This window comes from Seriola aureovittata, chromosome 13 (assembly GCF_021018895.1).
Source record: "Seriola aureovittata isolate HTS-2021-v1 ecotype China chromosome 13, ASM2101889v1, whole genome shotgun sequence".
Taxonomy (NCBI): Eukaryota; Metazoa; Chordata; class Actinopteri; order Carangiformes; family Carangidae; genus Seriola; species Seriola aureovittata.
Window position 1 is genome coordinate 2,349,976 of NC_079376.1, and position 26,375 is coordinate 2,376,350.

The window sequence follows — 26,375 nt, forward strand, 5'->3', positions numbered from 1 at the left end:
GATTAAGTGCATCTTGTTAAAAGGCTGCCTGGTTTGTAGAGCTTTTAACAGATTTCTCTTTTCTCTCTCCCGACCAACAGGACGGGGGGGGGGGGGCATAGTAACAGAAATTAAAAAGCGGACATGACATGTTGCTCTCCCACTCTTCGCTTTGTGATATATGACTATGCAGCAAAAACTCTCCTCACTCCTCCTGAGACGTTTTCAGTCACAGTAATTGAATTCTTTTAGCGCAGGGGTACATAATCAAATTTTTATTCTAATTCTGTGGTTTCCCTCCGCTGGTAAATAAACTATTGATGTGACAAGAGGGAGTAGCTGAGTCACGCTGTATATCAACAGTCTGATTTGCTTCTCAGGAAGCCAAAATAAATGCTCCACTGCAGGTTTGCAGCTGCTCAGCTTACAGGCCTCTGCTCGAACCTTTTTGGAGAAACACACCAAAGTTTTTGTTGTTTTTGTTGTTTTTGTTCCACATTTAATTTACCTCAAAATGATTGCAGGGACATTGCAATGTAAAGGCATCATCATTTGGACGTGCACATGTGATTACAACACACCCACACAGTCCTGAAGATGATTACTTGGGTTTCTATCTTAAATAATAGTGTTTTTCTTTCCCTTAAGCTTGAATTTATTTAAAATGATATTAACATATCATATATTAACACATACAAAAAGACACTCTTGCTGTTTTTCATCAGAGCTATCCTCACTTTTCCCAGATGAAATGTTTGAAGAATTTAATTTCAGAATATCAATGTTTAAGTTTGTTGCTGTCATTCATATTTACCCAGAAATGTCTTTTTAAATTATTGATCATCTTGGTGTTTTGTAAAAGTGATCCATATTGTGCTTTGTTCAAAATGTAGATAAATAATTTTGGATGAAATGATGGCGTCTGCAGGTCGTAAAGAGCGCGATAACTGAGATCAACAAGATGTTGTGATGGAAGACTCACACAATGGGGAGGCATCTGGTTCTCTGCAGTCTCTTCCCAACCCTGGCTGGATTCCTTTGTTGTTCTGTGAAATGAATACAGTAATTGTCACAATGAGAAATTGACCTTCCTTTTAATCTAGACAGAGGCCCCCTTAACAAGTTAAAATAGCACAAACCCAATTAGGGAATTGATTGCTTGCTTTCATTTTCCTCATTTGCATCAGGGTCATATAGAGAAGATAAATTAATGGCTAGTCTTTTGTCCACACTGTCATTCCTTGCTTGCGGAGTATCTAATGCTAAGAAATGAGCAGGAGCAGCTTTTGTCTCCCCTTGACGAACTCATGCTGATAATCTGCTGTACAGAACATTAAAAAGTTGTCACTCTTTTCCACTGCTGTAAAAAAAAAAAAAAAACATACGTTTTTATGTTAATGAGAAAATGATGCATCATTCAAAGGACAGATCGTGTTTATTTAAGTTAAAACGTCTTTATTTAGTATCGAACAAACTCAAATACTGAAAATAAGAGTTACTATCCAAAAGACTACAAGCTGTGACTTTAGATGCAAATCACGTCTCTTTAGCTCTTTATAGTAATTTTGGGTTGTAGTTTATGTGGCTGGTTTGTCTTGATTTATGAATATTCATATAAACAAACCTAGTTTATCAGATTTTTGAAAACCACACATGAGTATCCCTTACTACCCAACATCTGTGTTACAGTTCTGTTAATATAGACTTGTGTGGGTCCGTCGCCCGTTGACTTCCATTAACTCTGTTCATGATAGTCTAGAGGAATATCAGATAAAAGACAAATGCTGCTACTGAAACATCTCTTAAAATAAAACAAAAACTCTTGCAAAAACATTGTCAAACCCACAGTCAGTGTGGTTTATTGTAAAAGCTTGTGCAGCCAATAGAAGTCAGCCAGCAGTGAAAACACTAACAGGTTAGAAAAATATATAATATCACCAGATTTATCTTTTAAAATATTATTTTTTTGCCTGAAAAGAAAAAGAAAAAAAGCATTTAAACTATTGCACAACAGTTTCTTAAGCAGCAGTAATATAAAGATTACAACAGTTGAAGTTAATGGGTTAAAACAACATCCTGGTGATCCTCTTCACACCCACGTCTCTATGTTTCTGCACATACAGTATGTTCAATAAAACTGTTGGACTACATCCATAATGTAAATCCCCGTGTTTATTTTCATCTGAATAAATTATTCAAGTGTGTTTTTTTTGTTGTTTTTTTTTAATGCATGTATGTGTGCATTTATGTTCCCACACTGAGCGGCTGCAGGGCGACAGGGAGGATAATGGCATTGACTCCCTTTGTTGTCGTCCTTGATAAATGGCAGTTTAAAGGTTGAATCTCACATCTCTTTCATCTCCTTCAGACGTGCACGGGCACAAATTCTGAGCGTTGTCACTTTATTTTGGTCTTTGTCGCCGTGATCGATTGAGAAATGGCCTGTATGGCAGAGCGCAGTGTCATTAACATGATTAGAGGCTTGTAAACAGAGAGAGCCTTTGGGTTTTCAAGGCACCACTGCACACAACGTGATGCAAAGCTGGGCATGCCTCAACCTGCGTCTCCTTGAAGCATTTACGTGACCACAAGTTAGGTTGTATTTCATCTTGCTATCGACCTACATATCTGGAGGTAGCATGTTCAAGGGCATGAAAAATGTCACGGCCTGCAAATCCTCTCATTGTTGCCTCAAGCAGTTTGACTTCCAATAATTGATGTCCATTTCCATACATCATCACCCTTGTTCCTGCAGAACTCTTAATGCCAAATCTCTTTCACACTGTCCAGTGGCTTTCTTCCGTTTTGTGTCATTCATTTCTCAAAAAAAACATAGTAGATTAACCTCTACGACGCTGAATGAAATAATGTCGCCATTAATCTGCAGGTTATTCCTCGGACAGTGATTTATAACAGGAGACACTTGTAATAAAAGTTTGCCCTCCAGGCTTCGCCAAACTATGTGCTTCCTGTACAAATGAAACCTGCTTCCTTTAATACAGATAATGCTGAGTGGCGTGTCAGCTCAGTTAAAGTGTTCTATTAAAAAGGATTGGAGTTTATGAATGGGTAAGGAACAATGATTCACTGCAGATTTCTGTCACTCAGTCCTTAAAGGCATCAATCTAGTCAAATTTATCTTCATTACTTAACCAGTTTGCACAGCGCCAAGCTTTATTGTTGAAGCACCTTGTGTATGAGTGAGACAAGGCAAACAAGGCGGTTTGCTGTGTAATGTTTACCACCCATTTAAGAAGCACTGAGGAGGCTGTTTATCTCTCTTCTGGTTATAGAGGCTGTGTAGCAACCAGGATGTCTGGGACGATTTAAGACTTCCTCCTGCTCGCCTGCTTGCTTTGCCTGTTTGAAAATGCTGCAGAGGATCCATCTATTCCTCCCGTTGTAATGAACCTCCCTGGGGGCCCGGGCGCACCATGTGAAGACGCCTTAGTACCAGAGCGATTCATTACCTCGGAAATGTGAGCTTTTGTTCCGTTTTCAGCAGAGCCCCATTAATCTTGGGCTGCCTCCTGGCATGCAGGCCAGGTACTGCTTAGGTAATTACAGTTAATCATCATTCAGACGTGCACATGGACTGCGGGCTCTGCGCAGGGGCAAATCTACCCCCTTACATTGCTGTTTACCCCCCTCTAACTGTAGCTGTGCATCCCAGTTTCACCATAAAGAACATTTCTGACTTTTTTTTTTTGTCTTGGTAAGACTTTTGGTAATTGTGTCCGGTAAGATTTGGTTGTCCGGTTGTACAGTAGCTTCCCCTGCACAAACAAGTAAACACCCCAGCGCCGCCTCACAGGCCCCCACCGAACATTTCCCCTATCCAGCTGTCACTGCTGCACAGTTACTGGAGCCTACTGTTCACCTGCCGATTATGATTGTGATTAATGGACAGATTATAAGAAGGATGATTTTCAGGAGCAACAAGCAGAAAGAGGCCATCTGTATCTCGGCGTCCCGTAGCAGAGGAACACGGGGAGACGGATAACTTCATCATCCATGGTTCCTACTGTCTGTGAAAACATGGAGAGCTAAATATATATTCAGAGCTGAAGCAACTGTTTCAGACATTTTTGGACTCGTTTGTGGTGTGGCTCTAGGAATGCTAATGTTGGTCCATTGGATGGATTACTAGGAAATTTTGTACAAACATTCATGATCCTCAGATGATGAACCCACATTTCCCCCAGCAGCATCATCAGGTTGACATTTATGGTTTTCGGTGAAATGTCTCAACAGCTACGACATAAAAATTTATAAACACATTCATCTAACTAAAGACATTCTTTGTGTTTAGTGCTAATTAGCAAATGCTTGCAAACACAGCAAGCTAAGATGATGGTAAACATCACACCTGATAAACATGAGCATTTTCAAAATGTCACTGTGAGCGTGTTAGCATGCTGATGTTAGCATTTAACCCAAGACTCTCTAGACAATAACCAAAACTTTACCAGTTGCAGCTTCTCAAACGTGAATATTTGCTTGTCTTAGTCTCAATATCTTTTATAATTGTTATTTAAACTACCTCAGTTTAATCATATCAACTGGAAAACTGTGATGGCAATTTTTCGCTATTTTCTGACGTTTTTTTTGGATCCAACCATTTTAATGAATGAAAACTGTAGTTAATTGCACCTATTTTTATATTCAAATTCCAGTAAAGCAATGAAGAAGAATACGAGCTTGGCTGCTGGTGGATGTAGCTGAAAGTGTAATAATAACCCATACTGCATTATTATATAATTCCTTGGGAGAAGAAAGACCATTTCCACTCTGAAAATAATAAAGCACTGCTTTATCATTCAGTATCTATAAAATATTCAGTCAGTAAAGCTTATGATTTCTTATCTTATAATTTCCAAAAAGGGGCGAAAAGAAAAGATTTACTCTGTAGTTATGCATCATCAATGTAAATGCTGTTTTGCTTTTTGGTTTACCTAAACTTAGTGATTATCTGTGTTTCCCAGAATGCCTTTCAGGAGGTGATACTCACTGAATAAACACTGAAAATGTACTAAGAGCAAGAGAAACAGGGAGAGATTCATTGCAGAAGAGGCATGGGAAGTAATTTGTGTTCCCACAGTGGCAGGAAAAGTACCAGACTGTGTGTTAAAGGTCACACCTCTGATTTTGACAGTTAAATGTTGATGCAAATTAGGTCAGGAGCTTTTCTGTTTTGACTAACTAAACGACTGAGATTTACTGCTGGTATCAGAGATTTCTTAAAGATTCCTTTTCGAATCTTGAGAATACAACCTGGCATGCTGATTTTCGTTTTTAGGAGTAGGTGTCACTTTTCAGAAATGTTTCTGCAACAAAACCCTTCAGCTGTGTAGTTCCCCAGAAGAACACTGAGTCAGTCATCCATTCAGCAGATTAAAAATCACACCAGCATCTAGGGAAACTGTGAAGACTCTTGATCAGCTCGTTGTTGCACATTCCTCTAAAGACCAGCCACAAGCTCTCGGGGTATTGATTAACATTTTAGATAAGAGCAAAGAAGAGAATCAATGTATGCTGTTCTATTAGCAAGACGTGCCCTTAGCGGTTTGTTGTTTGTAATTTGAATGAAGATAAACCCTGCGCTTAAAGGCTGCAGCAGCAAATGAGATAGTTTGAGTCTGGTTGACCTCATTCAAGGAGAACAAAAGCAAACTCAAACGCGACCGTGCTGTTGTTTGCTTTGCTCGCTTAGAAAAACAAAAACCTGAGATCATAGTAATGGCAAAGTACACTGAAGACGTTTGGGTCCTGTCTGTCGGAGAGGAGAAATGAGTGAGGGCAGCGGTCTGTTATCTGATGTCAGAGGAGGGAAGAAAGCTTTTCTCACAGTTGTTTTTCACCTGTTGGGTTGTGTATTGTTTACAAAGTAGGAAGGAGCTGGAGGACGCACTGACAGCGCCGTCATCCAGTGTTGCAGACACACTCATGCATGCACAGAAAACACTACAGATTCCTCTGATCTCTATTTGCTGGAGGCCAATGTGAAGCAGACATATTGTATTTCTGTGCATGTTGTTTGGTGATGTTCTATACTTTACATATTGTGAAAAAAAATAAATAAATCAGTATGCTGAACACATAAACATCTTTTTATTGAGTCCAAAAAAATGTCTCAATATCTTCCAAACACCAACTGCTGAATGCACAAATTCTATAACACTAGAATAAAAGTGTTCGGACACATCTCAGTCAATTGTATCTGACGAGGAACGACATTTAGTTTCTTTGTATGTCTGTCGAGGATATGTGAGGAAAAGACAATAAACCTGAACCTGGACCAAACTGTCAACGCTCGCTTGCATTGCTTAAAGAACTGTTGGACGCCTCGGTGGCTCACCTGGTGGCTAACCGCAGCGGCCACGGGTTCGAGTCCGATCTGCGGCCTTTTGCTGCGCATCATTCCTCTCCCTCTCCCTCTCCCTGACTTTCCCGTCTCTCTCTCTCTCTGCACCCGTCAAAATAAAGGCAAAAATGCAAAAAAAAAAACAACTTTAGAAACCGTTAAAGGAGCTTTTCAACAGTATAGCACATCTTTGGAAGACACAAATGACTGTCAACAAATCAGATGTAAGGACAAGGACTAACAATGAACTGATCCATCTAACAGCTGTTGTCTGTGGATCCACAGTCTGGTTATATCTTGTTCCTCTGAGCTCCATCGTTGTCCATAAACTATGAGACTTATGAGTCGAACCGTTGCACTGGGTGACATGTTCCTTCATTACCATGAACACACAAACTGTAGGAGTCAGTTCCACATACACCATCCTGCTGCTGTAAACAGAGATTAAAATTATCCTCCAGAAATACATTATTAACCTCCATTTTGAGTTGTGTTTGTCCAACACTACAGTTTCCAGCTGCTTTAGGAGATAATTTTACCTTTTTAAGAAATGTAACATGCATTTCAGACGTGTTATCTCCAGCAATCTTGGGGCTGAGAGGCTCAGACAGGGAAGGTAAGAGACGGACTATCACATTGTTGTTTTTGGTCTTTTCATGGGGTTTAATCACAATAAGAAAGATAAAGAATAACACCAGCCTTGGCCTTGAAAGTTTTAGGAACACAGAATAATGTCATTTATAACATTGTTTTGATTCTGATTACGTAATGCGGAAACAAGCTCCAAATTCTTGCACTGATTGGAGGAGAGCAAACCTCTCAATGAGGCCTCACCGATTGTTTGCTTTTACCTTTGTGTCCTCCACGCCACTGCCACCTTAAATCACAAGACACCTGTCCCTTTGTGTGGTACTTCCCACACACATACACACACACACAGTGCACACACACTAACACACACACACACACACACACACACACCCATTGAAAACCTCTGGGGTTTTCTGCCCAGTCATTTGGCACATTTTTGATGTTGAATCAAAAAAGACAAAATGAGAGAGCGAGGAGGGAGCGGGGAGGGAGAGGGAGCAATCTACGCTTTCCACTCCAGTGAAAGGCACTCTTTGTTGAGCACTCCTGCATCAACCCCGCCTCCCCTCCCCTCCACCACCACCACCACCACCCCTCCCTCCGTATCCACTCTTCATCCCCCTCCCCTCCCCTCCTCTCCAAAGCCCGGGTGGATTTTTCATTAAATGCTATCAGAAATGTGACTGGTCCTATTCATAGTCCGATGGAGGGCTGGCTGCGCGGCCGGAGACCAATACCTTCACTGGAGAATGACAGGAATCTGGGCTGTAGGTGAAGGTCCGGGCGGACAGACCAGGCAGACTTTAGAGGACCTGACAGAGAAAGAATAAACGAAAGGAAGCTGCATCACTTATTTCCTCCTCACATTGTTATTTTCTTTGTGTGTAAGAAACCCCCCTTTTTCCCTCCATCCTAAATATGTTTGATATATTCCTCTGGACCGATGTGTTCTCGCTCTGATTTCCTCCAGTTAGACCTCCCCTTGTTTGCAGAGGAAAGAAAAACAACCTCACATTTGTTGTATTCAGTGGCAGCTCAGTGTTTTCTCTTGCCGTTCTATGGCTCCCCCAAGTAAGACCTCCTTGTCCTCATTTTCAAAAAGAAAAAAGAGAAGAAAAAGAAGCTACTTAAAGAGTTAAGAGCACTCTGCCTAAACAAAACAACATATTGTGCCACTGTTTCGTCAGACAAACAAGGTGACCAGATCCATCCGCTGTTCATTTCTCACCAAAGGAAAGAGATGAACCTCTCATATTGTTAGAGAGCGGTCGATTATGTCACAGGACAATGGGAGGCAGCGGGTTGGAAGAAAACACAAACAATGATTTCCGCAACAGCAATTTAATCCTCTGGCGTTAAAACCTGACACAAAGTGGACAAAGGCGAGGAGGCTGGCACGAATAAACCCCAGAATCTAAGAGATTAAGCAAAAAAAAAAAAAAAAAAAAGGAAAGGAAAGAAAAAAGAGGATCTTTTGTATAAAAAGGTCCTTTATCTGCTTTTGAAGTTGGTGAGACCTGCCAGCCGTCCTCAGCCTCTCTTTGTAACCGGCCCCAATGTCCCACAGCAAACCACCACCTCACTTTCATCTGCCCGTCATCTTAGGGGGCAATTAATGCCATTCAGGTCTACTCACTACACAGAGAGGGGGGGGGGGGGAGAAAGATGGTGGGAAGGCTCATCTACTTGTTGAAGCAGGGACTTGACAACAGTTTAGTGTTGCCTAATTTGGTGCATATAAGGCCAGTGACATTTCTTGATCTGATAAAATTCAGCGGCGCTCCCCTCTCCTCTTATTATTTATATTTGATTGGGCTTGTGTTTACAGGCAGGCGGTGTGGAAACCAGCCAGGCTGTTCCTTAATGAATATTTCACTGCCTTCACACAATAAGCCTCCCATGATAGCCCTGTGAATAACGTCCCGCTCTCCTCTGCAATTCTGCCTCGCGACGTGCAATAACTCCGGCTCATACTTGATAAAGCTGCATGTGAGGAGAAGCTCCGGGTTTTTATCGTTGACCTTTTCGCTCTCTGCTGTAGTTTCCTTTTACTCTGGGGACTTCCACTGTTTCTCCTTTGCTGTTCTAATACAGTGGCCCCGGCCCTGACGTCTGCGAGAGGCAGGGGAAATAAAGCCTCCATTTGCATTACGTAATTTCATGCATTATTCAGAGCTTCAGAGAATCATTTCACCTAGACAACTCCTCAGAGGGCAGTGAGGAGATAACTGTTAGTGACAGGACTGGCTCATGAAATGCAGAGTGACTTAACCACCCAATCTGCAGATATTACCCCAGCCTGAATTGGAAATAGACACCGGCACACTCACACAGACGCACTGTGACAAAACTACACACTCGCTGTTATTTTCACTTTTCTTTTTTATCACTGAGGGGGAACAAGAGATATCAGATGCACATTTTTACGGTATATCTGTTTTATGATGCTGTTGATATTTCAAAAAGGATTTCAAAAGACCATGGAAAACTACAGCACAGATGAATAGTGCTATATGGGTAGGAGTTGATCTGCCTTTTTCTTCTTCACACACAAAACCACAAAAGAGGCAAAGATTGTGAATTCAAATACTGTTAGATAATGATGTTCTATTTCTGCTTGTGCTCTCTTTTCTCAGTGAGGCTCTTCTGCAGCCTGTTATGTTGTAGCCTTGTCAAAGTAGGGAATATGTAAAGATTTTATTGTCATAATCTTTTTTCTTAATAGGCTGCATTAGTTTGAAAGCAGAATTAGCAGCAGCAGCAGCAGCAGCAGCGAGTCTATCACAAGGCGAAGACAGCACAGACAGGCCAATTAGTGCAATCAAACAGCCACTGTAGTTCATAAGCTGCATAGCAGGGCTGCTCACAGCAACTGGACATTGTTTCTTTATTGTCCAAAGCTCACAACAGAAGAGAGCCTGAAAGCACTCGCGGCTCCAATGGTGGAGCAGTTGTTATCGCAACTAGGGAACACTGCAACACAGGACTACTGAGAAATAAAGCTTTCTCCTTCTAATCATAGACAATAGAGTGTATTTCATTAAGCCAGATAATGGTGTGTGCATTTCATTACCATAGATAACTAGGAATATTTAGATGAGGGATGAGGTGCTCATAAAGCGCCAGTTGGTAGCCATGGTAACCTGGATCTTGGCAAACAAAAGAGTCAGGGAGAAATGTTTGCTAGGGGATGGAAAGAAAAGGGAAACCAGAGAAAGGAGGGAAGGAGGCAGACTGAGAGGAGCTGCAGAGCTAAACACGGTCCCAGGCCAAAGCAACCAGACCGAATGCTTCCATGTTGTTTTTCTTTCTGCATCCAAAAAGAGACTCAGGTGATCCTGCTTTGTTCTCAAAAGTTAAATATGCTTCTCTCTGTAGGATACCAAGGATAATCACATGCTAATGTAGCAGCGGGCCAAATAATAAACTTAATCACCCAAATGTGGAAATCAGTGTGCAGTAGGAAAACCTATCCATCCATCTTGCTCCGCTCCTATGAATATTACAACCCCCACATGCCCCGCTTGTGCTGCCAGTCAAACCTGACTTTATATGTCGTGTGAATTTCAAATGAAGATGCTTTCTGACAATAAGAAGGGCCTCGGAGCCTAAATCAGCCCAAACCGTGACCTTGACCTTGGGAGATGGCTCTCATTCATCCTGTTTCAGAGCTGTCAGATTGAGGACAAAAACCAGGACGGGTTATATTACTGGAGATGACACTAAGGCAATGGAAATCCATTTCTTTTTGGCAGCATGCAACATTAAGCCCTGTGCCTCAGATAATAAGTCTATCATTATTAAACACAAACATCATTTGGGGCTGGAAAATTAGGGGTTAGAGTGAATGACAACTCAATACAGCTGATTTAGCATTTGCAAAATGCAGCATTGATCACAGCTGCTCACATTTTTCATCTTAAATTGGCCAGTCAAGATTCCTTACACTGTAATTACAAGTCAAGTCACAACTGTGTCATTTAATTCAGCAGGCTAAAACACATATTTTACACTATCTTACCATACCACCCAAATATTACTACTGATCGCAACTGAATAGACATGGAGGGAAAATGCTTTTATTTTCCTAATTCTCCATTTTTTATTTTAGACGTTTTTCTTTTTAAACGCTCCATTTTATCACTGTGTTTGAACAAGCATGCTAGTAGCTCCCAGGCTAACGCTAGCATAGAAACATGTTCACAATGACAATGCTAACATGCTATTTTTTCGCAGGTATAATGTTTGCCATGGTCACTATCTTAGTTTAGCATGTTAACATGGTAATTAGCACTAAACACAAAGTACGGCTGAATCATAAATGACAAATTAAAATTTTTAAAAAGTTACGGGATGTGTGTCCAAATCCATCTAGTAGATGATATATTTCCTGGTATAAGTGAAAACATTGACCCAGTGGTGGTGCTACAGTAAACATGAGGGGATCATCAGGATCCAGAAGTCATTAAGATTCATTCTCTCAAGGATATCTGTACCCAATTTCATTGCCATTAAATCGTTGTTGAGACATTCACTCAAAAAATAAAGTCAATCACAAGTCAGTAGGATTCATCCTCTGGGAACTAGAACGTCCAGCCAACAGCTGCTGAGATATTTCCATCTGGACCAAAACAGTGAACGGACAGATCGGCCGGCTGACTGACATTGCCATACACTGATCTTTCTTCCTATCATGGTTAAAAACTCGACAACAGATGACACAAAAATAACTACGTATGACCTGCGCATGGAGTTCAGCCATTAGGTGAAAGCAAATAGGACTCCATATGGACAACTGTGTTCTCATTACCCCCGACACCCCACTTTAACAGGCATGGAGCAGCGCTATCAGACCTTTGATCTAAAGAAAAAAAACAAAAATCAGCTTTTTAAACTTTTATTTATCCTGGGAATAGTTTTTCAGAGCAAACTGAGCATGTTCTCACTAACACGCTGCTTCACATTCACCAGCGCTCATCCATATTTGGGAATCTCAATATTCTCAAGCCTGCAACCTCGATATGAGAAGCTCCAGGAGCAAATTCATTTTTAGGGCTTTTGCTTATTAACATTTTAGGATCTGGTTTTTTTTTTTTTTTTAAAGAAAAAAAAAAAAGAGGTGAGGGTTGAAATTATGACAATACGGTGAAGTATTAGCATTTCTGTGAAAAGATTAAAGACAGAAAAAGATTAAAGACAGAAAAAGATGGAATAAGGAATTGAGTGACTTTGAGTTTCCAGGTATTATTTTGACATTCACTGAATATTAAATATCAGCCAGTAGTGATCCACAGATAACAAGATGCAGGTTCCCTCACATTAAACATTCTGGGGGAAGTGTTGCGCCCACACCCAAAAATAACCTTGCATCTCAGAACCGCAATAATCTTGGCCTTCAAGAACCTTATTGGAAAATTAACTGGACTTCACTGCTGTGCAGCTGGTTGCACATCCAGCTTCACGCTTAGGAAACCTGAGAAGACACCATTTACCAGGCACAAGAATACAGCTTTTGTTATATAAACACAGGAACCCACGTGGAACGTCATTATTCCGGTTTGAACAGCAAAAAAAAAAAAAAAAAAATACATCTGACAAACCAAACAGGTGAAAACACACACACACACACACACATACACACACACACACACACACAAACACACACACACACACACACGGACAACAGGGTGAATCCAGCCTGTGACAGTCAGGCATAATAATGTGGATTCCCCTGATGATGTATGCGTGTGTGCGTGTGTGTGTGTGTGTGTGTGTGTGTGTGTGTGTGTGTGTGTGTGTGTGTGTGTGTGTGTGTGAATGTGTGGAACCAGACTCCAGTCTTGGCCCACAGTAATAAGATCAGCCTGTTTGGGCCTGACAGGCTGAGCCTCTCTCAGGGTGGCCCATCTGGCCAGTGCCCAGGTTGCTGCGCCAGCCACCGGCTCCACTGTGCGGGGACCCATCTGTGGTCCCGTGTGGTATCGACCAATACACTGCCAGGCCTGTCCCGATCTGCACATGGGTACACTGGTCTGAGTGTGTTTTGCAGATGGGATAGCGGGTCAGCTAATAACAGCAAATCACCTTTAGTGAATGTTTTAACCCGCCTGAGTTGTGGTGAACAGACAGGCGGGATTTACAGCAGCGAGATCTGTCGGTCACACAGTGTCAGGTAAGTTGTCTGATGCAAGAACCACATCTGGTAAAATCTGTAAAATTCATGCTTTGATGGCATTAAAGGAAAAGTTCTACATTTTGGGAAATACAGTTATTCTATTTCTTTGGTTTTATGAACAGACTAAACAAACAAGATATAACATTAATTAGTGAGATTTTGTAACGTTTGGACAGAGCCCAGCTGCCTGTTTACAGTCTTCACACCAGCATTAATTACATCTGTGAAAAGTATGGTGTTGACAACTTTTGAATGACGAAATCAAAATCAAAACTAAATAAACAAACCTTTGAATACAGATCGACGGATAGACGAATGAACTAATTCCGACATCTGCAGAATCACACACTACAGCTCCTGCTTAGTAAAACAGTATCATCCGACACTGAAAAATATATCTTGTTCAGCAGTTGATTTATCCGCTCGACCTGTTGCAGTACCATCGATAAGAAGCATTATCTGACGTGTTAGCTGCTCCTCTCAACCTAAAATCAGACAGTGAACAATATCATAGAGAGCGAGTGAGTGATTTGAGCTTCTGAATGATTGAGCACAGGTAGCTGCAGTAATGCTAGGTGAGCAAGAACGACAGAGAGAGAGAGAGAGAGAGAGAGAGAGAGAGAGAGAGAGAGAGAGAGAGAGAGAGAGAGGTTCTGTTCAAATAGCCAGAGTTTGAAAGTGATAACTGGATTTACTGAGGAGAGTCAGTGTGTTGTATTACTGCAGAACAGAGTCACATGGATACTGTGTGTGCGAGTAAGTAATCAGTGTCTGCTCCACTAACCTTGCGAAAGATGACAACAACAATACCTGTAACCATGGCAACGGTACACAACAGATATGGCCTTGCAATTTTTGGAAAAAATGAAAATTAAAATGTTGAAAAAACAAAATAAAAGAACCAACTTACTTTTTTTTGGTCAAAAGATTAAAACTAATTCAAAATCTGTACTAAAATTAACACTGCTTCATGCTAGGCTAAGCTAAGGACCTGCTAGCTGTAGCCTCATTGACCTTCTCAATAGAGACTATTTTTAATTTTTAACTATTGCTTTACAAACAGCTGATGTGAAAATACTTTCTAAACCCTATTGTTGTTTGGTGGTGTAGGTGTATTTTCATTATTGACGTTATATTGGCATATTTCCTGCATGTACAGTGAAATCTGACAGAGGAAAATTCCTCAGTGATCTAAAATGCAAAACAGTAAATATCAGGTGTCACTTCCTTTTAGTCCAACTGTTCCACATCATCTTCAATCAGTTTCATCAAATGAATGACAAAGGCTAATAAAATTGTAAATTGTTCCTTTAACTTTGTTTTCTAATCACTACATTATAATTACGTCACCTAAAGGTAAAGTCCTGATCAAGACAAACACACTTGCTTGTGATATTCATCAGTGATCATTCCCCTACACTTGTGATACATCATTGCTTATTATTTTAACACAAAACAGACATGGACAAAACCATCTATCTCTCAGCCTTCCTTTTTTTTGTCCTCAAAGCACGACACCATCACTGCCAACTCTATCAGGTCCCACACCTCTATCTCAGCACTCTGACACCAAACAAAAACAGCTAGCACAAACACAGTATTGGATTTTGATGGTGAACATATTGTAATATACAAACTGAGAATGGGATCGCCATTCAGCCATGTAGGCAATGAACCCAAATGCGTTTTATCTGTTGCCTCAAAGTGTTCCGTTTCTTTGTAATTCAGTTTCAGGGAACTGAATGCGGGATGAGAGACTGTGGACATGACAGCGGCTGCATAGCTGAGAGATCACAAGAGACAGCCGAGAACGAGCTAATATGAGACGAGACACATCTGCCTCTGAGAGCTAATAGACTGTGTGGTAGGAGTGTACGAGGTTTACTGCATATTAGCTGCAGACCACAAACAGGACTGTAATCGGTGAGGAGAGTATTTTGGTACGGAGCAAAAACAGAATATAACATGTACATCACATCAGAGTCATTCAGTTTAATCAAAAAATACTGGGGTGGGCTGGGGTTTACAGGAAAGAAAACATCAGTGGTGAGCACATTTCAGCTCTTATTGCTACTATCACCACACCACAAACACTGCAATAAGCCAATGTGTGCATCCACATTGGGGAGAACATCACCAGTCCAACCACACAACAGCACTCGCAGTGTAATCACCAGATTTACAGATAAGAGTAACTGTCTCAAAGGTGTTAGCATGCTAACATTTACTAATATTTACAGCTGCACTGTAGCTAAATGCTAACGTCAGTATGCCAACACGATAACAATGTCAATGCTAACATACCAACGTTTCCCAGATAAAATCACCATCTTTAATTTAGCTTGTTAGCATGCTGACATTTGCTAATTAGCACTGAACACAAAGCAACGCTCAGGCTGGTGGAAATGTCATTAGTTTTACAGGTTTTTGGTCATTAACCAAAGTGTTGCACAGATTAAAACTTTGACTAGATGAAAGGGTTAAGGAACTTCCAAAGTGATGACAATTAATACTGAGGGGAACATGGATATTTGTACCATATATTTTGGCAATTCATCTGATAGTTGTCGAGACATTTTCAGCTAAAACCTAAAAATGTAAACCTCATGTTGGCACTTTGACCTATCGGTTGCACTACTGAAAAAAAGTTTTTAAAATTCGTCCTCTGAATGTCTGAACCAACTTGGCAATCTGTTCAATAATTGTTGAGATTGGTGGAGTGGTGGTCAGGTTAAGTAACCAACATTACCAGAAGCAAAAAGGGAACAAACAAGGCTTTGGCTTGCAGCTACTCAGGTTGAAATGTGTTTCAAGCTTGGTGCTCTTTCTCTCAGGAGATTTATGCTGTTATGTCTCAGTTTGAAAGCCCATTCCTGGAAGTAATTCTACTAACATACAGTCATCTGTAAGACAGCAAACAGCTTTCAAAATCTATGAATGACTGTTAACTGTAGATGGCATTTGTTTTCCATATCTTGAGCTGTTACTTCCTTTTTTCTTTAAGGTTGCTGTTAGCCATGATTCTTTGGTTCTGCCTGTTGAGGGTTTGTTCAGGCAGGAAGAACATTTCTCTGCAACTGAGGACAGTCACATTCAATCTGCAGCCTACCTAATGTACATCACCAGGACAATGGGACATCACAAGGGGACAATGTAAGATCATTTGGATGGTTACTATTAAACCTTTTACCTTTCATATACACACTCACCACTTTATAGCACTATGTTACAAGTCATTAAGCTCCGTAGTACTCCATATATTTCAGGCATGGGTGGCCGCAATGGCAATTAAAGCACTGGCAGCGCTAGTGTTACTATTATGCTCCAACCATAAAGCAGATGCACGTATCAGCATTGTTTTAGCGAAGGTTATTTCTACCGAGGTAAAATACTACAAGTAGACTTCAAACGCCTCGCAGTACACTCGCCTGGCTGCACAGTTTAAAAGCTCGACATGGTGTGTGGGACAATGGCGGCTCTCGAAAGCATTGTGGTAATCAGGGCCAATGGAATTTTCCCTGCATCATTAAAAAGGGATTGGTCTGTTCTCTGCGTTCATGGGAAGTGCCGTTAGTTAACCCAACAAAGGTGCTCTGGCTGTGGACCCCCAGAGATGAAGGGCATCGCGGGGGCTCAGCGAATCCACTTTTAATCCTCTCGGCCCCATTGTACCGATACACTCTAAGCCCTCTGACCACTTCCCGCTCTAATCTCTGCAGATTTGGTAGAGTTAACAAGTTTCTGATCCGTGGGCCCACAACTTCCCCAGTCCTCCTCCACCTCTTCGTCTGCTCTCCTTGCTCTGGTGACAAGTTTGGTTAAAGCAACAGACCTCAGCAGAGAGTTTTTAGCCCCTTATTAAACAGTAATTATACGTCTAATTTATAAAGATCTTTTTAAACCAGTATTACACAGTCCTTTGCAAGTGGTCACAAAATGAAAATAATTTAATCTAGAGCTGAAATGATTAGTTGATCAATCAATTAGTCTGTCGACAGCTGGAAAGTTAAAGCAAAAATACCAAACATACTTTTTCCAATGTGAAGGTTTGCTGCTCGTCTTTGGCTTTCGCTAACGGGATGTTAAAGTGAATATATTTAGATTTTAGACACTCGGTCGGACAAAATGAGCCATCATAGTTTGGTTTAGGAAATAAACTATTATGAAAAATTGCTTGTTTTTGTAATCAAATGAACAAACAATAATTGGCAGATTAATTGATAATGACAATAAATTATTAGTAGAAGTCCCAGTTGCTACAGAAAAACCAAATGGAATTAATTTAATAAAATATGCAAAACGTTTTAACGGCAAAAATGTGCTTTGAAAAGTAATTTAACATTAAAAAAAATGAAGGGCCCTTGTGTTTAGGGGTTATCAGTATTTCATTACTATTCTTAAAAATGTGTTTATAGATTCAAAAGATCTTGTGATTTAAATATGGAATGAAAGAGTTTGTCTTTGAATAAATTAAACAGACTTGTTGTTTGAAACAGCGCTGCACTTAAATATTATTGTTATCACTGAGTAATCTGCTGATTATTTTCTCAGTTAATCAAATTATCGTTTCAACTATAAAATGTCAGAAAAGTGAAAACGCCCATCGCAGCGTCCCACAACTAAACTTTTGGCATGAAACAGAATGAGGAAAATATTGGAGTAGCGGCAACTAGGGAATGTTTGGTATTTAAATGATTCAGAAATAATTTAAATGATTAATAGACTATCAAAATAGTTGCTGCTAAATTTTCAGAAAATTTACCAATCGATTAATCAATTAATTGTTTTAGTTTTAATTTGCAAGTCCTGAAACATTTTTTAAAAGGTGTCTAACGTGGATCTGACCCAAAATAAGAGTTTAAAATATCCAAAATATTCAACATTACACATATTAATTCAGTAATATTCAAGAACACACGTAGGTTTTCTGGTTTCTCCAATTCTTTGGTCATTGATCCACATTCCTCTCAGTCCCACCACTTCCACCATGTCAAGAGGATATTGTGTATATGAGTGTGAATACATGAATGCCTTGCTGCCAGGCGGAGGGGGAGGAATTTTGGGGGTAAGTAATAGCAGGTCGCATTCAGAGAACTGGTGGTCGTGACAAAGCACTTGACAGGCCGAAAGCCACCCCTTAATTTCGGGTTGACCTTGGCTTGTTTAGCATTCCCCATTGCTGCTGGTGACACTGACACGTGTCTGGGGCCGGGCTGACTCTAGGAACTAGGGTCTGGGGGGGTGGGGGGGGACAGAGGGTGTGTAGTGTGTGTGTGTGTGTGCATGTGAGTGTGTATGTGCAGATGGACGGACCGTTAGGGATGCAGTCTTATATTCCCAGGAGAGGAGGCAGAGGTCAGAGATCAAAGCCCCAACTGACTCACCCACCCGGCTCTGTGTCTGGGGAGGTAGAGAGATCCAGAATGAACCTCTGCTCGGGCTGGCCACATTATGCAGTTTATGCAATTAATGCAGCAGCAGGAATAGCAGGGGTCTGAGTGTGTGTGTGTGTGTGTGTGTGTGTGTGTGTGTGTGTGTGTGTTTGCATGGATGTGTGTCCTGTGTTTGTCTCTTGTGCCAGGCCGTTGTAGCTTGCACAATGTAGCAGTGCAGCTGGCACGTGGTACACACACACACACACACACACACACACACACACACACACACACACACACACACACACACACACAGAGGAGTCTAGAAAGGTCTTTTAATTAAGGGATTTGTTAATTTTCTATTCAACTTGACAGTGATGAATGGGGGCGCAGCGCCTGCCCATCTCAGCCTCGCCTGCTCGGCAGACAGAGCTGCCTGGGAGGCCTCTGGGTGCGATCATCACACCCTGCAACCGTATTTACACATGAAGATTTTTAACCCTTTGGAAACCAGTCACTGCGTTTAATGAGCCTGGAAAAAAAACCCCCCAAAAAAAAAAACCCCACTTGATGTGGCTTCCACTCTGCAGCAACCTGTGTGGAGGCCAGATAGCACTGAGAGGTAAACAGACTTAAACAATGGCCACACATTATGTGAACAAAGGAAGATTTGCTGCTGCTATTTGGCTTCAGCGGAAATCGCTCTTAGACTCTGTACTGTTGTCTTGGCCAGTTACCAGTTTGAGCTCAAGTACCTCTGTGAAACATCAGCTAAATGCCTGAAAGGTAAATTATAGGTTTCATTCCTTTGTGTAACGACTTCAGAAAAAAAGGCCAATATTTTTTTTTACCATTGATATTTATATTCTCAAATATCAACCCCCGTCTCCAACAAATTTCATTCATATTCTCCTAGTTTCGAATTACATTTTTTTAGCATTATAATTAGGAAAAGTTTTTAATGAGCACATCTGTCAAGTCGCAAAATGTCTATACAGAACAGAACTTTCACTGCCAAATTATTCCATTTGGTTTTCCTACAATATGTCTCCTGTTATACAATTTTATAGCAACTAAAGCACAAGTAAAGTTTTTATAGTTAAGTTGAGCACTTGGTAAAAGTTAGAAAAAGATTGTAGTCACGATGAAGTGTAGAAAAACTAAAGTGTATCTGTTGCCAAAACATAAGCAAACACAGGATCCAGCAAACAAACCAATGTTTTATGTTTTGTTACTCATGTTTTACATCTGTTTACACAGTCTTCTCCTTGTGATGCAAGACTAATTAATTTCAGAGAAATCTGACATTAAAGTAAAATGTAATCTAATTTAATGTAGACAGGATGTATTAGTTTGTTTAAAGTAAAATGGTCATTTTACAGCTGCAGCATATTCAGACTGAGCACATTACTCCTATTCTTCAAGTTTTCCACTGACTTCCAGTTAGTTATAGAATAGATTTTAAAGTGCTGCTGGATTATAAATCACTTAATTGCTTGAGGCTAAAAAACATTTCTGGTGTACTTGAATATAAATCTATCTCAAATCTTTAGGGAGCAGTCACCACGTACTGGCACCAATAAGTGAAGCTGCAGTTAGCTAATATGCTAATGCACATGGATGAAACCAACTTCTTTATGGTCCTCAACATACCCAACTTTGACTTCTTTTAAATTTAAATTAAAAACTGTCTGGTTTTCCTGTGTCTATGACTGATTAATTTTCTCTACTGTACTTAATTTCCTTCATTAAATTTGTGTTGATTTATGACTGCACTGTAACTACTCTGAAACTCAACTCCCTGACTCTTATTTTTGTGTTTTTAAATGTACTTTGTTTTATGTAAAGCGCTTTTTGAATTGTCCTCTGTGTTTTAAAGGTGCGTCGACTCTTATTTTCATGCCAGGAATCATTCTGTGAGATCAGCTGCTGCTTTTTTCAAGTGATGGGGGGGCTGAATGAATGTCCTCAAATGTAAAACCGAATGTATTTCATATTCATTATCAATAATTTCTTTGTTGCTGCCAAACATGTTTTGCATTCAGAGTAATACAGGCACCCTGAAGCAACAGAGTCACATGTCATATTGGCCCTCATGCAATTTATCTATTGTGATATGGCAGCCATTCATCTTTTAAATGCTCTCTCATGATTTCCTTTGTGCATGCAGAGCCGGAGGTGACCTTGAAAATGGACCATGTGGTGTATTCTGATGATAATTTATTCTCACATGGAAGAAACTGTCTCGCTAACATGATTTTCTTCATGCTTTGTGCCATCTACACTAGCTGGAAACTTTTTTTTTTTTATAGCAGCAGCAAATGTATTCTCTTTTCAAAGAATCCTTTTCAGGATTTATAGGGCCATGCAAATTTTGGACACACACACATTTCCTTGAAGATTTTAGCATGATTTAAAGTCAAATTCATTCCTTTTGTGACATAAAACACAGGTCTCTTACTTCAGAATTTATAGTCACTGCCAATATCCACAAACCAAGACACAAACACTTTTGAACACATGCTCATAAAGCTGTGATACATTGGCATGAAACTGAATGCAGAGGACAAAACAATGGATTTAGGTTTCCATACAAACTTCCCTGCAACACTGAATCACAGGCTCATTTTCAGAGAGTCGCTCTGAGTCTGTGGTAGACTGGTATTGATTTATTTCATCAATGAAACCCCCACAATGGCAGCAAACTGGATCTTAGCTCCAGTTTTAAAATATAAGACGCGCAAATGACTTTTCTCTCAACTTTTACTGTCCCTAATATTTCACTCGAGAGTGTGACAAAAATAGTAACATAGTCATTGTCCTGGCAGTCAGGTCAGTTATCAAGCTCTTTTTTTGTGAGCCTGTCTGACTGGGATTTGACTGACACACACTCTCTCTCACACACACACACACACATGTGGCACACTCTGTTTTAATGCATATTAATGAAGTTAAACGGCCCGCTGTAGAGAGGAGACAATGGAGCAGAGGAGGGCTGGTAGTGAGCACAAAGCCGTGGGCTCAGGGGAAGCAGAACAGGTGCAGGGAGGACATGGCAGCTCCATGTGGAACGACTCACTATAGGTTCATCAGTGCAGGAAGGGATCTGTTCAAGTGGTCAGATGCACAATGCAGATTTTTGTGTGCCAAAAGGTTGATGTTGTTGTTGTGTTACTGAATCTCCAACCAACCCAAACACAGATGGCTGTGTGACACTATTTACTTTCAATTTTCATTTTCGGTGAACTTTTACTTTCTTTGTTGCCGCTCTTTTCGTTGTCTTGTCAGTAATGGATATTTCTAGGGCTGGGGCAACTAATGATTACCTTTCTTTATTAATGGAGGATGGATTAAATGAACCCAGAAACATTTAGTTTACTTTTATACATGACAAAGATAAGAAGCAAATCCTGTTGTTTGAGAAACCAGAACCTGTTAGTGTGTACAATTTTTCACTTTTCTCCTTTTTCTTTGCCTGAAAAATGAATAAAATCATTAATCAGTGACCAAAACTGCCCATTACGTTTGTGTCGATCAACCAATCCTTTCAGCTCCAAATATTGCTGCTTTCCCAGGTGCTTTTGTTTGTTTTAAAACACAAACTTTCAGGAGATTAGGAGAAGAAAGCCTTTATCGCAAATGTTTCCCAACCTTTATTGGCGTCTTTGTGATCACTTAGTCACAGTTTGAATGTTTCTACGTGTTACAACCAGTTCAACGGTGTGACTCTATCTTCTCCGATGGTTCTGTTTGGATGATGTTTACTTCAGAGGTCGAGGATGGATGCTTTTTTTTTTTTTTTTTTTTTTTACAGTCAATAGAAATGATAATCTACATGCACTTATTGTCTGATGTGAACAGCCTGCAGTTGTAAATTCTGGCCTTCTGTTGCTTTGGTGCCAAAGATCTTTACAGAGAAAACACAATTACTAACTGTGGTTACTATTCAGCCTGTGAAAACAGTTTTCTAATCTTTTCTGTCTTCAAGTCTGAGACAATAACCCTGCTGAGGTAATCGGCGTTATCTGAGCTTATCCCTAAACCAATATCTGGCCCTAAACCAAACATTCAGGATCACATGATGTGAGAAAAATGTCGGCTCCAGTGTTTTTGGAGCATGAGCCGAAGTAGGGATGAAAATTCGAGGTGTCTTTTCCTCTGCTGACTCCTCTCTCTTTTTATTTTCTTTTAAACCTGTCCCTTGAAGGTCCTCCAACTTTATACAGATTCACAGGGGTTTCCCTTCACTGCTGCTGGAGGCAAACAAAGCATCTGGATGCAAACAACTACTGGGTGTTTATCTACCTTAAATTAAAAAAACATTTATGTCCCTCCTGTAAATTGAACATTAAACATGAAACAGTTTAGTTTTTGGCTGATTTCTATCTAAGCCTTTCTCTTAAACTGCCAAAAAGCAACAAAAACAAGCGCAAAACAACCAAAAAATAATAGCAACTAAGAGAAAAATAGGACAACTACTTCTCTTGTGACATAAAAATATATTCTTTTAGAGATAATGCTCATATTGTGGAAGGGCAAATGATTTTCCCAGCTCAGTAACTCCCTGCTCTGCTCTGTAGACCCTCCTATGGGACCAGAGAGATAATCAACTTGAACCAAACCACGCCCCCCTGTTTTATTCTGGGGAACTTATAAGCGCCTACATGTTGAGTGCTCTTCATACTAGACCCAGCGAGAGAAGAGAGTAGATCATCTCCACAGACTCCCCATGCTGACAAACACATCACCCGAAACACCTATTCACCTCTGTGGACGTTAAACCTGCAGCTCTGACAGGATGGATTTCTTAGACCGCGGCTACCTGGACGCGCGGTCTCCCTATGATTACACTTTTAATTTCTGGAACGACTACCTCGGCCTGTCGACACTTGTGGCCAAAAATAAGATCAACAGCCAGTCCTGCAGCCCCAACTCCATCACCGAGTCTCTTAAAGCGACTCTGGGCTTGGAGGACGATTCCCCGGTTTGTTCCTGCGTAATTGGGCACGGCAGGGACAGCGACGGACACTTGGACTGCTGCTGCGCGGCCCCGGGCTCCCCGCCGATCTCCATTTACGATCTCAAGGAGCGTATCTCGCTTCTCAGGCCGTACGAGCACCTCGCTGGCGACTCGCCGCTGGGAGACAGAGATTCACCCTCCTACAGGGGAAGCTTCTCCGGCCTCGACCTGCTCTCCATGGAGCGAAGGCGCAAACAGACTCAGAGGGGAAAGCCGGAGCCAAAGGTGTGCGTCTTCTGTCGGAATAACGGCGCGCCGGAGGAGGTTTACGGCACCCACATCCTGAAGACAGCGGACGGCAGGGTCCTGTGCCCCATCCTCCGGGCATACACCTGCCCCCTCTGCAGTGCCAACGGCGACAATGCGCACACCATCAAGTACTGCCCGCTCTCTAAAGACCAGCCGAGCCAGAGAGTGGTGCGGGGGGGCAGGGCGGTTGGTAAAAGGCTGAAAATCTTCTAAGCGAGGAGATGAAGGAAGTTTGAGTTGCACTACTACTAGTGTGTATGGCAGTAATTTTGCCCCATTTCATGCACAAGACAAGTCTGGAGAGAGATTTTAAGAAAATAAGATTTTTATGGTTTTGTTTTTTATTGTATTGTTTTTTTTTTCTAAGTGTCTAACTGCTTCATCTGTAATGGTTTGGTCTATCTTGTAACTCTATGGGCACATAGTTTACATTTGGACGCATTGCGCGCAGCATTTCTCCCCCAGCACTCTTAAGGACTTGGTGATCAAATAATGAACCAAAGTACTGTACAGATCGACCTGTGAATGACCACCTTCATGCTGTAATCACAAGTTGCTGTGTTTCAAGTAGCGCAGTGCCAGTGCAAACAGCCCTGTGCATGTCAGCGGGCTGCTTTGGGTTTATGAGATGCCAACATAAATGAATATGCAGCACTCCTGATATGAGATGAATGTTTAGTCCCACACTTCATTGGCCAGTGGATGTAAAGAGTCTGACAGGCCATGCAAGATGCAAGATATACTTCTCTATATCGAGCACATTTTGGTTTTTTTTCTTGAGATAAATGTTTTCTACCAAAGGAATACACTTTTGTATTTAGCCTAAAGGTAATTTCTGTATGTTTATATGTTGGATGTCTTATATTCTTTATGTGATTTTACGTGGATAGTATTTTGCAGATTTTAACTGAATGTAAAACAGTGGAAGGTAGACCTGACATGCAGTTCACCTACATGCTCTTCAAGTAGCTCTAAGCTCTATATTATATATGTCTTAAGTTCAAAAACCACAAATGCTCAACTGATTTCCACGTAGAACTGTGTACCTGCAATTCTTGTAAATGTACAAAAGGGTTTAAAAACGATTTTAGCAATGAAAAGCCTGACATTCCAAAGTCTTTATCTGTCAAAAAAATGTTTTATGTACTTATTTTTACCTTATGTATCATTGGGAAATATATTCGCTGTAAATAACCTCTGAATAAACTTGTAATTTGCATTTTTCTGTAACTCTATGGAACCACAACTGATTTTTAATGTTATTCTCAGTCACTTCATGATGACAGCTGTTTGGCAGCCTGCAGCGGGACACATGATAACATGAATCAATGTTACTTTGAGTTCAGAATAGTTTGTCAAACATTCCCTGAAAAAAAAGCTTTTTCACACAAATGTTGAAAACGTCTACAGTCGTCACTCTGGCACGCAATACAAATACGCCACCTAGTGCTCAAAACATGCAACGACCGTGTCCCTTAAAGGCCTTACACTGCACAGATAAGCTCAGGCTTATTTAATGAATGCAATTTTGAGGTGTTTCCATTTCCTGTCACTTTACTCTTTCACTCCACGACATTTAAGATGGAAATATTGCACGTTTTTAAATTTTTCATACAAACCTATAATACACACAAAAAACAAAACTACAATACGCATATAACATACAATACAATGTTAAAGACTAACATTGTGAGCTTAGTTCAGACGTCACCTAACAATGATTTTCCCTTTAAACGTCTCATATGGTTGTTATTTCAATATTAATTCGATTCCTACAGAAGTAAAATTATCCAATATTTCACAAAACAAATTCTGACCACCCCTCAGATTTATCTGATGACTCTTTGGAGGGGCCGATACCTTTGGTTGGGAACCACTGGACAAAACTAATTGTATATGCAGAAGTTAAAACCAGTTTCATGGTAAAATGCCACGTACACACTGATGCATCTGTATTAACAGTCTAATAATGTCATATATAATAATATATTGGCGAAGCAGAGGAAACAAAGTATTTTTACTTTGATGGATCAAGTGCATTTTGCTGCTCATACTTCTTTAGTTACTAAAGAACTATTAGTTTTAAGAAATGCTGACTTTATATCCACTCCAAATTTAGTTGTGTTTACTTCATTTTCTGAAGTTGTTCCAACTTAAAAATGACAAATAAAGTTAGCTTGTTCTTTTTAAGTGTATTGGGGAGAGTTTCTTCCTCCTGTGCAAAAGAAAGACATCAGCTGATACTTGAACTTTAGTTCTAGATAAAACTTAAAAATGAAATCAGTGTATTGCTGTGAGTAACCATGTCACATTTAGAATAAGACTCTGCTGTTGAGAGTTTTTAAAAGTCATTTGTATTTGTTGCCCAAACTCAAACTGCCCACTGACTGTGTTTGAGTGAACCACAATCAGGCAGTGGCACCGAGAGTCTCTGAGGGGAGGCGAAGAGGGTTTTGTGTTTCTGGGTGAGCTGCCCTGAATGTTAAGCAATCGATGAGTTTCATTGACCCTCTATTGGCAACTACTGAGAACTGCAACAACATTAACAGACCTCACCTCCCTCTGTAAAAACCTTCAGACTGAACCGACAAAACAAAAGATGAAGTCTGCTCCAACACTCAG

At 40.6% G+C, this 26,375-nt stretch overlaps 2 protein-coding genes and 1 long non-coding RNA gene across 7 annotated transcripts in view; 1 reads left to right on the plus strand and 2 right to left on the minus strand.

The window, feature by feature from the left end:
• Positions 1-6,450, minus strand: part of alms1 (ALMS1 centrosome and basal body associated protein) — a 33,202-nt gene extending 26,752 nt beyond the window's left edge. Inside the window, exons 1-2 of one of the 4 annotated variants that reach the window (XM_056394138.1) lie at positions 6,338-6,450; positions 962-1,025 (exon numbers count right to left, since the gene is read on the minus strand). In XM_056394138.1, coding sequence (XP_056250113.1) covers positions 962-976 — 15 coding nt within the window. In that variant the 5' untranslated portion in view covers positions 977-1,025; positions 6,338-6,450. Of the gene's footprint in view, positions 1-961; positions 2,251-6,337 lie in introns of those variants that run through there. The other 3 variants (XM_056394140.1, XM_056394141.1, XM_056394142.1) reach the window with 3 other exon arrangements.
• Positions 6,451-6,510: 60 nt separating this feature from the next.
• LOC130180569 (uncharacterized) overlaps positions 6,511-26,375 on the minus strand; it is a 29,779-nt gene continuing 9,914 nt past the window's right edge. The window contains exons 3-4 of one of the 2 annotated variants that reach the window (XR_008829422.1): positions 7,672-7,746; positions 6,511-6,774 (exon numbers count right to left, since the gene is read on the minus strand). This is a non-coding gene — a long non-coding RNA (uncharacterized LOC130180569). The remainder of the gene's footprint in view (positions 6,775-7,671; positions 7,747-26,375) is intronic. The other variant, XR_008829423.1, reaches the window with a different exon arrangement.
• Positions 23,156-23,991, plus strand: LOC130180566 (nanos homolog 1-like). Its single transcript, XM_056394171.1, has one exon. The coding sequence runs from the start codon at positions 23,283-23,285 to the stop codon at positions 23,964-23,966; it is 684 nt and encodes a 227-aa protein (XP_056250146.1). The 5' UTR covers positions 23,156-23,282; the 3' UTR covers positions 23,967-23,991.

Bases quoted from the DNA above. Each gene is read 5' to 3' on its own strand.
- LOC130180566 (XM_056394171.1), top strand. From the start codon at position 23,283: ATGGATTTCTTAGACCGCGGCTACCTGGACGCGCGGTCTCCCTATGAT.